Source organism: Juglans regia, unplaced genomic scaffold (assembly GCF_001411555.2).
Source record: "Juglans regia cultivar Chandler unplaced genomic scaffold, Walnut 2.0 Scaffold_13, whole genome shotgun sequence".
Taxonomy (NCBI): domain Eukaryota; kingdom Viridiplantae; phylum Streptophyta; class Magnoliopsida; order Fagales; family Juglandaceae; genus Juglans; species Juglans regia.
Genome location: NW_023343423.1, coordinates 35,176 through 46,060, shown reverse-complemented (window position 1 = coordinate 46,060; position 10,885 = coordinate 35,176). Strand labels below are relative to the sequence as shown.

The 10,885-nt window shown below is 30.8% G+C and overlaps 1 protein-coding gene across 1 annotated transcript; it reads right to left on the bottom strand.

Moving 5' to 3' along the window:
- Nucleotides 1-2,423: 2,423 nt before the first annotated feature.
- Nucleotides 2,424-5,634, bottom strand: LOC118345053. Its single transcript, XM_035686908.1, has 4 exons — nt 5,091-5,634; nt 3,602-3,676; nt 3,313-3,453; nt 2,424-2,979 (listed from the first exon to the last, which is right to left on the bottom strand). The coding sequence occupies exons 1-4, from the start codon at nt 5,319-5,321 to the stop codon at nt 2,641-2,643; spliced, it is 786 nt and encodes a 261-aa protein (XP_035542801.1). The 5' UTR covers nt 5,322-5,634; the 3' UTR covers nt 2,424-2,640.
- Between the last annotated feature and the right edge of the window lie 5,251 nt (nt 5,635-10,885).

Here is a 10,885-nt window from a genome sequence, read left to right as displayed (position 1 = left end):
TTTAAACCCTAGTTCGTTCAGCCAACCATGATGATGATGATGATCTCCTGCAGTACTACTACTGCATGCAGCAGCCAGCCATAGTAATTTTCTTCGATATTTATGGCCGTTAAATGAGTCGTTAAAGCAGTGACGAAGCATGGAAAATCTCGCCAACCAAAAGGAAAAACAAAACAAAAACTGGTCTGCAGAAGAGCAGTACGTACGGATGAGCAATTAAGCTGATGTGTAGAGACCGGGTGATACCGTGATATGTATCTGTGGGCGAGCTGACACTTCTTTGTCTGAAAGTCATTTTGGCGTTTGTCCTCCCCTCCTACCGCAGGATTACGGCCAGCTACTACTGCAGCGTCTTGGGGTTATCCTATGTACGCATCTCATCTCGCATCGGCGCCATCACCCTGTGCACGTACTACGTACAGTGCAGCACGCTTCCAATATTTATTATTAACTTATTGCTGCATATATGCCAAGAGGTTTTTGATTATGAGGGTTAAAGTTGAAGCAATTTCTAAATATGGCAAACAGAAAATGAAACTGTTTTTTGCCCGAATTAGTTAATTTCTTAGGACTCCTTTGTAATAATATGATATAAGAATGATTTTAAATAAATTAAATAAAATATTATTTTTTAATAATAATATTATTTTGATATTTAAAAAAGTTAAATTGTTTATTATATTTTATATAAGAATTTAAAAATATTATAATGATGAGATAGGTTAAAAGTGTTTCTGTATTCAAATAGACTTTAACTAGCTTTCTAGTGAACTCTCGCCCCTCCCAATGACTACAAATATTTTCTCTCAAACCAAATAACATCCATTTTACAAATAAATTATATCAAAATAAATTTATAAATTAACTTGATTTATTATATTAAATTATAAAATAAATTTATCACTTCTCTTTAAAAAATATCATAGCCCATAAGGTCAATACTGCATTCATCACCCCTACTTGGAACTGAAGATTTTGGGAAATTAATTTTTCTTGAGAGATTATGACTAGTTTTATATATTTTTCCACAAGAGTATAACCATGTTAATTAGGTACGTTATTAACATTCTAGTTCATTTTTCTTGCAAATGATATATAGGATCAAAACTATTGGATCTTCAAACACAAGTACTTGCTATGAGATCAGTACGTATATGGACACCATTGACCATGATTTATATTCAAAAAACTTATATGAAATAAATAAATATGTAGTATAGAGAAAAACATAAAGGATTATCAATATGCATGGTTCAATAGTTAAAAAGTCCATATAGTCTATAGTTTTCCAAGCTCACGGTCGGTTTTTACTCCAACTGAACACACATCTCGCTCTCTCCCTTTTCTCTCTAAAGCAACCCCCTAAAAAAACCCAGACCAGAGGAGGGGGTTGGAGCGCTCCTCTCTAGTTTTTTTCTTTTATTTTTTATTTTTATTTTTATTTTTGTGTGTTTTCCTGAGCCTGACAACCACCACGCGCCGCACTGTAAGATTTCTAAGGTGCCGATCCTATTTACGGGCAAAGAATCTCGTCGAAAGGAGTGGCATGTGAGTCACACACGCGGTCCAAAGTGAGCACATGACATCCACGCACCACCGCAATGCAAGCTCTACTGCTGCCACGCGCTGCATTTATGGGACTAGAGCCATCGGTTTCTTCAGACTCAACTGTCGGCTGTACTTCTAGGGTGGTGCCTGTCCCTCACACGCCACCACAGTCCCTGTGTTTGCTTTTTTTATTTTCTCTAAAGTTGAAAATGCAAATCTATAGCTTTTCAAGCTGTATTTCACTATTTTCCTATATATCATTTACATTTTATGTTACCTTTGTTTTAGGTTAATAATAAAAAAGAAATGGTCTCTTTGACATTTTGTTCATAGAGTGAAAGTCCTCTCCCCTTCTGGATGGTGGAGTTTGAAATTTCTGGTTTAGGCAGAGTGAGTTTGATCTCTCAGACAGTTTGTCTATAGAGAGTTATCGAAGTCAAGACCATACCAATCACAAAGGAATTTATGCATTGGTAGAGTCTTAACTGTGATTAATTGGCTTGTAATATGAGTTTTTTCCTGTATTAATTAGTCATGACTATAACTTCACTGTCATGAATGAATGAAGTTTATTTCTCATTTAAAAAAAAAAAACAACTATATATATATACTTTTCATTAACTTGGAAATAATTAGGACCTATATATTGACATGCAAACTATGATCACCACGAAGTCATAAAACATGATAGCCATTGTATTCCATTAGTGTTCTAACAAGGAAGAATGACTACTAATTAAGAAAAGGACCCAACATAGCATGAAAAGGTTTTTATGCAAGATAACGTGCATATATATATATATATATATATATATATTATACCAGCAAGTTCCATTACATGATCGATACAAAATTGGTGGAGTTGAGAGGATAGCTAGCCTTGAAATGCAGAAAATCTTCACCCACCAGAGGTCATGTCATATATAAGCACCTTCCAGTTAAAAAGAAGAAAAATGCAAAAATAGCACTCAATACAGACGAGTACTTGCTTCAGAAGACAGATTAAGCATGACCAGCCTTAATGTTACCTAATAACATATAAATTATATGTAATAATAAAATTCAGATCTCTATTTCTTGAGTTTTCAAATCTTAAGAAAGAGGAGCCCTCTGAGGAGCTCCCTTTCTCCTGTTGCTGAGAGAGAGAACAATCCCGGGGAGCAAGCCCCGTCCTTTCTTCTTCTTCACCAGCTCGGGTTCGCGTGAAATTAAGGAATTGCTAGTGGCCTCATTGGAGCATGATGAACCTCTGTATTGTACTACTGGATCCTCTAGGATGGAGCTTGTGGTAATTTGGCCATCATCATCATCAATTATCATCTCCGAGCCATCCATCTGTAATCCCTCGAACTGGGAAATTGCAAAATCGGATTCATCAAACCTGTACAGAATGCTGGATAGATCTTCTCCTCGGCACACCATGTTATCAACCTGCATTTTTTTTTTTTTCAGTTTTAGGTTTTATGGGACTATATATAAGCTAACGATCGAAAGCTATCATTTCATGTGCACTTCCAAAGTGAGAAGAGAATATAAATTTTTAACAAAAACAAACCGGCCATATGAGAACTTTTCTTACAAACCCCAAATGCCATTCTTCCATGATTTTGCAAATTTAGCAAGTTGGGCATGACAAAGTTGTTTAATTTGCTCAAGTTGCAAAGATCCTTGACTACGTCTTCTTGAAACTTGATCATCAATCAGAATATTAAAGCACTTCAAATGGGCAAACAGGTAAGTGAAGGGGGGGAAACCGAAATGGACCTTGCATGAGAGTGAACAGAAGTGGAATGGCTCTTGGAGAATCCTGTCACAAGTCCAGCATATGTTGGCAGAGCCCTTGAAAGACCTAGACTGTGGCCTCTGATTCAAGAATATCACTTTGGCACTGTTTATAGTGTAGGGCTGCCAAACGAGGGAATCACATCATGATCAGTTAATTATAATGCAGAAAACAAGTAAAGCTAATTGGATTTCGTTTTTGCATGGATGTATACTAAATTCTGACATTTTTATTACAGTAACTTTTCTTATGAAATATTATAATAAAAACCTGAATATATGAGCAGTCAATGAGCTTTTCCAGATCACCCAATCGAACGACATCATGGTAAACATATCGTCTCACCTGTCACGGGAAATAATATAACCACAATAGAGGACCATCTTAATTACAGCAGCTAATTTAATCACCATTAATGTGATGTAAATATATGACCTATAAAAGGTCAATGATTTTTCCTGTATTAAATACGAAATTATCTTAGGCAAAAAAGCACCAAAAAACTTATTTGTTTATATGCATATAAATAGACATTTATTAAATAGAAGAAGAGCTACAGCATTCTGTGGGTAATTTGAACTTTAGGTGAAAAGGTTGGGCTAGCATGCAACCTTGATTCAAGGAAAAATGAATGAACCAATCGATCGAGTTGAGAATTAGTTATGGAAGGGATTTCTTCAGGAAAATGACAAACAAGAACAGGAAATGTGAAAAATTGGGTCAAACTTTCGCTTTCGATGAAAGCAACAGCTCATGAGCGACCTTTGCAGGGAAATAATGAACAAATAAGAAATATTCCATAAATGGGAAAGAAACCAAATCCAAAAAGTGGGATCAGGGAAGACATTGTGAACCATTTATAAAGAACCTTCTACATGGAAAATGCAATAAATTAAGCAAGGCCTGACCACATAAGTAAGACGATCTTGGTTTGGATGGATTCAAAAATATGATAAGAACAAGCTATATTAAACTAAAATAAATCAATAAAAAATCAATAATTAATTTTAGGGGCTCTCAAACAGTATGTCTATAGAATCCAATTTGGTATGTGAACAAAAGAACGGAAATTTGGTCAAATTCTGGAAGACTTTTGGGACGTTCCTTAAAGAAAGATTATTGCGCAGTAGAAGTTCAGTAAAATTTGGAAAACTGCCAAAATTCAAATGAATTGAAATGCCGAAAGAGTGAGTTTTTTTCCCTTTTGTTCTCTATTCAGAACTGAACGTTTTGCAAGATTTTTAGACAAGGATTTTGAAATCTTCGCATGGAGAACCATAACGAGCAGATAATTCTTGGAGTATTATGTGAAATAAATACTAAAACATGGGGAAAGTTCTTGAAAAATGAGATATCATAGGAAAATTCTGCAAATTGGCTAATAAAATTACCACATACCCAGAACAAAAGTTGAGGTAAGAAAACCACAAAGATTTTGGATACCCAGTAGAAAATTGCACTTGAATTACATTTGAAAAGAATTCAAGAACAATAGAACTGAAGCAAAAAAAAAAAAAAACAAAAACACGTGAGAATTCCCAAGTACCCGGCCACCAAAGAATTGAGACAGACGGAGCCGAGAAAAAATTTGAATCTGCAGAAAAATGTTAAAAAAAAAAAAAAAAAACAGAAAAGACCAAGCATGGTTCCAAAAGACCTAAACACAATCGCATGGGTGAAAATAAAATGATTTTTGCAAAGGAAATCGAAGATCGCGCACATAGCTATGTAAATCACGGGTACTGTACATGATGTGTACCTGAAGGAGAGGGTGGGAGCGGTGAGAAGGGAAGCAGTGGGGGCAAATACTAAGGCAACAGTGCAAGCAAAAGACGTTCTTCTCGTTCTTCCTGCGATTCTCGTGGGCCCCACAAGCGCCGAAGAATGTTTCAGCCATCAAACCCTCAAGCCATGCAGGCTTCATATTCATGTCGTTGTTCATCATGTTCATCCCAACTTCCATATCTGAAGAGTATGGCTCTCTCACCATCTCTCTCTCTCTCTCTCAGTGTCTGCAAGGATTCAACGAGCGTGTAAAAGCCTAGTAGAAGGACCAGGCCTCCGGCTGTAATATTTTTTAGACTTTTTTTTTTTCTCTCTCTCTCTCTCTCTCGAGCGCTTTTGTAGAAACCTTACAACACTCGAAAAAGTTCGCTATTACTCCTATTTTTATAGCCGAGGAGGTTCCAGATTTCCTGTCGTTTCCAGACACAACGAGAAAGAGAGAGAGAGAGAGTGGGTGGTGAGGTGTGGTGGAGAATGGGGAATGGTGTTAATGGCGGGAAGACAGCCCACCAATCTGTACTTTTCTCTGATACTACCATTTCATTTTTCTGCTCAATGATTCGAGCTCTCTCTCTCTCCGTTTTCATTTTTTTTTTTTTTACTGCCTTGAGTATCCAACCTTATCTATACCTTTTGACCAATATACCCCTCACTCTGTATTTCAGTACTTCTGTCCTCCAAATTCCAATCTAATCAAATTATCAAAGTATGTAATTCAGTTGGATTGCAATTGAGAAAGTTATTATTTATCATAATTTCATTCAAATAAATTTATAATGATTAATGTTAAATATAGTAGTAAGTTATTTAAGCGTTGTACAATTCTTTTTATAAAAAAAAATAAAATTTATTATTAAAAAATAAAATTTTTCATGCAACTTCATATTTATTTATTTTTAAATATATAATATTTACATATTCTATAACTGTAAATATTATTTTATTATTTATAAATTCAGATAATTTATATTAAATTTTTTTTACAACAAAAATAATTTTATAATTTAACATATTATATTAATTCATATTAATTTATAAATTTATTTTTATGATATTTTTTTTGCTAGAATATTTTTCTTAACAATTATTATTCATCATTTTCTCGGTACCAAAATGAACATTATTCTTAAACATTACCTCATTATTATATTATTTAAAGAAATAACGAAATGAGAATTAGACCTTTTAATTTAATAAAAAAATTCGAAAATATATCAATAGCAAGCAAGTGCCTATCTATTTTCGTGTCCTTAATTGAAATTTGAGTACATCCACCCATTTATTATTTATAGCGTTGTCATGGGGGACTAAAATCTCCGATTTACTTCATTAGAGAAATAAGTTTTGAATCTATATCATTATTTACAAATACGAGTTTCTACAAAAAAAAAAAATTATTAATTACATTATGTGTTATTTTTTAATAGTTAAATAACCTAAAAATATATATTTTAGCCTCCCATGGATTTACTATTTAGCTTTAACAAAGTCTTCCTAAACTAGTTTATAAAACTCAATAATTTTTATCAATAGTGGTGATATTTAGTTCAAAAAATTGTGAATTAACAATTGATAAACTCGGTGAGGGTGTCAACTTCTTCAATCCCATGACATATTTTTGTTGATTAGAAGATGGTTGTCTAATTTATTTATTGATCCAATTTGTTCATTTAATGTATAATCATGAGAAATATTATAAATCAGTTTTCTGGATATTGAGAATGGTATTCTGCTCAAAATATTTTATTATTATTTTTTATCTACTTTTCACAAAATACTTAAAAGTATCTCACTATCAAAACGCAATTATGTCACCATGATTAATCCAATTTCAATAACATTGCCTTTCATCTTTTATTTATTTTCTATCTTTATCAATTATGTTGATTGATGGGATATATATTAAATTAGTTTTATTTTACTAATTATATAACAACTTAATTAATTAAAAACACACCATCCATTTTATTGAAAATATAAATTAAGATAAATAAAAATATTTTTCTTATAATTTCGGTTAAATAATTACACATTTTAAATCAAGAAGTATATATATATATATATATATCTGCCTATTACTTAAAAGCGCCTATAATGTTATTGTTCATTACTGTTCATTATGAATAGTAACTCTAAATCATTTTTTTTTCTTCTTTTCATGTGAATGCCAATATACGATGTAATACCGCAATTATGCATAGGGAATGAGAGAGAGGAAGAAAGAAAAAATAGAAAAAATATTGATTTTTGAGTTTTAAATTATGATCAATAAAGAAGTTGTTTTTTTTTCGCATATCCTATTACTGTTTATTATATCATACACTAAAAATTAACTTTAATTTATAAAATACTAATTTTTTATCATTAAATAAATGATGAAATTTTACTGTACATTTTTAAGAGAAAAAAACTATCTAATTAATTTAAATTTTTAATATAATTTAAATTTCATAATAAATGATGAACATAAATAAATAATAATTTTATTCTCATACATTATACTATTTTAATATTTGAAATTACACTTTATTTTTTTCTTCAATTTGACAGATGTGGCAAACGTGCTTTTTTTTTATCAATTAGAAAATCTTACGCCATACAGGATTTTACACAAATACCACTAATTTCAAAATAACCAAGCCATTTATAAAATATTAATATTTCATCATTAAATAAATAATAAAATTTTACTAAATATTTTTAAAAAAATATAACTATATAAATAATTAGAGTTTTAACATAATTTAAATATGATAATATTCTTAATTAACTAAAGAGAACTGCTACAACTAATAAAAAAGTGACCTAAAAATATGTCATGAATGTGTATTTTATTTTTTTAATTTTCTTTTCTTTTTTTCATGTATTTTTTTAATCATCATAAACATTTTTAAAAAAATAAAAAATTTACAACATCATTGGGTCACGAGGGAATTGACAATCTATCTCTTCTCAAACAAAATTATTGAGTTCGATGAAGAGATTAATAGATTCTTAGGTTTTCAGAAACTTTTATATATTTTTTAAAATATTATTTAAATATAAAATATTTTTTAATTTGTTAATCTAATCATTACAATTTTCTTAAATATAAATTTTTTAAATTTTAAAACAAAAACTACATTAAAAAATTATATTCCAATAATATTTTAACTTTTATAATATTTTTATTTTAACTTTTTTTCTCTCATTTTCTAAAATCAAATAAAACATTTTAATCCAAATAATTTTATATATTACTATTCACAAACCATGTCACTACTATTAATACATCGATCCAAATCATATATAAGGATATGATGTCTACATGTGTTGTTTTTTGAAGGAAGAGGCTGCTGCTGGTATATTAAAATTTTTAAGATTTAAATCTAACCCTTCATTTTACCACTTCTCATTTTTTTTTCTTCGATTGGATTGCTTCGATTTATGCAGTGAAGTACTATCACTATCACAAAAATTTTCCACATCTCTTTTCACTTGTTAGGTGCAGAAATTGAGTTCATAAAAAATTCTCTATATACAATTTATTTTACTTATGATTACATTTTTTTTTTTAAACCCAAAACATATTTATATTTTACAAAATAAGTTATTTTTTAACCGAGTAAGGTTGTGTTTGGATGTTGAAGTGAGTTGAGATGATAAAATATTATTAGAATATTATTTTTTAATATTATTATTATTTTGAGATTTGAAAAATTTGAATTGTTTATTATATTTTATATTGAGATTTGAAAAAGTTGTAATGATGAGTTGAGATGAGTTGCACATTATCCAACCGTTAGTGTGTATATATATATATATATATATAAAAGATGGGGCGGGTGCTTTTTCATGATGTGATGTGATCACTTGTCAAATAAATTATGGAGAGCCGGAGTCAAAATGTGAATGATTTTTCTTGACGACGTTGATCATTTGCTTGTTCCATACTTCCTCTTATGCAAAGCAAATAATCTCAATATTGGAACAATTAATACGTCGATCGTTTACAAATTATGCGGATAAAAGAGTTATTTTATTACAAGTTTCATGCGTGTGACTTATTATATATATTTATAAAGAAAAATATCAAAATATTACTATTTTTTATATTAATTAATATTAATTATTCTCAAGAAAAACTGAAAAACAGCTAGACAACATGGTAATTGGTTGGTATGCATACTCCTCTGTCCTGTTTTTTAGATTCTTTCGGGCTAAGTTTATATATATATATATAAATATATATATATATAAATATATATATATATATATCATTATTATACTAGCAGTAGGATAATATCTAATGGACATTTGCCTAATTTAGTTAATTAAGAATATTATTATATTTAAATTATGTTAAAATTTTAATTATTTATATAGTTTTATTTTTTTTAAAATTATTTAACAAAATTTTATCATTTATCTAATGATGCAAGATTAATATTTTATAAATTAAATTTGATAATTTATTTATATTTATAATATGATATTTATATGTTAATTATCTATTTTAAATTAATATTTAAATTTTTACCATTGAATCAAATTTAGAAACTTATGATGAAGATTTAGATTTAAATCCCAAAAATTTTAATATTTTATAAATTAAATTTGATAATTTATTTATTATATGATATTTATATGTTAATTATCTATTTTAAATTAATTTAAATCAACATTTGAATTTTTACCATTAGATCAAATTTGAAGACTTATGATGAAAAGTTGGATTTAAATCCCAAAAACCTCTCTCTCTCTCTCTCTCTCTCTCTCTCTCTCTCTCTCAAGCAGTCGTGCGCCACTATGCGGTGTCACCGACTACGTCACTGGCAACCAAACCCCATTGTCGAAGTCCCTTGGCAGCTCCTCCCTTCCCTGCGCATCTTCCCTCACCCCCTCTCACCCGATCTCCTCCCTCAAGCAGCCCAACGCCGTCGTGCCCCACCCTACGGCATAACCGACCACCTCACCAGCTTTCCCTAACGCCGGCAAGCAAATACCACCATCAAAGCCCCTTGGCAGGTCCTCCCTCATCCACACGCTAGCAACCTGCAATGGGTCCGGACGCACGGGTTTCTCCCCATAGCGCAGCCACCCCTACTTCACCGCACCACCACCAGCAATCTCGTCCTTTGCCGATGACCCATCATTTTCCTCATTTCCTCAAGCCGAAGCCCCAGCTCCTACCTTATCTCTTCACGGGATCTGTTGATTTCTGATTTGTGTGATGATTTTGTGATTTGTGTAGAAATTTATTTAGTAATTTTGTGATTTGTGTGGTGAATTTACTGTGAAGATGCAGAGAGGGACGTAAGGGGAAGTTGTGATTTTGCTGTGAGATAAAGAGGAACGTGAGGGGAGGAAGAAAACATAAAATAAGTTACTGTTAATTACTGTTCATCTTAATGTTAATCGGGCGATAGATGCTTTTAAGTATAAGAAATATATATATATATTTATATATATATATATATATTTTGTCTATCTTTTTTAATGTTTTGAATCCATCGAATTACTAAAATAAATAAATATATTATATATATGTATTGGATGAATCAAAATATCTAATCGTAGTCGTCATGTGTTGTCTACTAATTTTGGTAGGTGTGAGGTCTTAAGCTTTAATAGATGGATTGGCATTCTAAAATATGGGATAATTAATTAACAGCTAAATCGTACCATTCAACCTTTGTTATTTTGTAAAACCCAACAACACATTTCACCCTTTATGATTACGATACGATGATCTCTTGAACTCGGCAACGCAATTTATATTATCTTAAA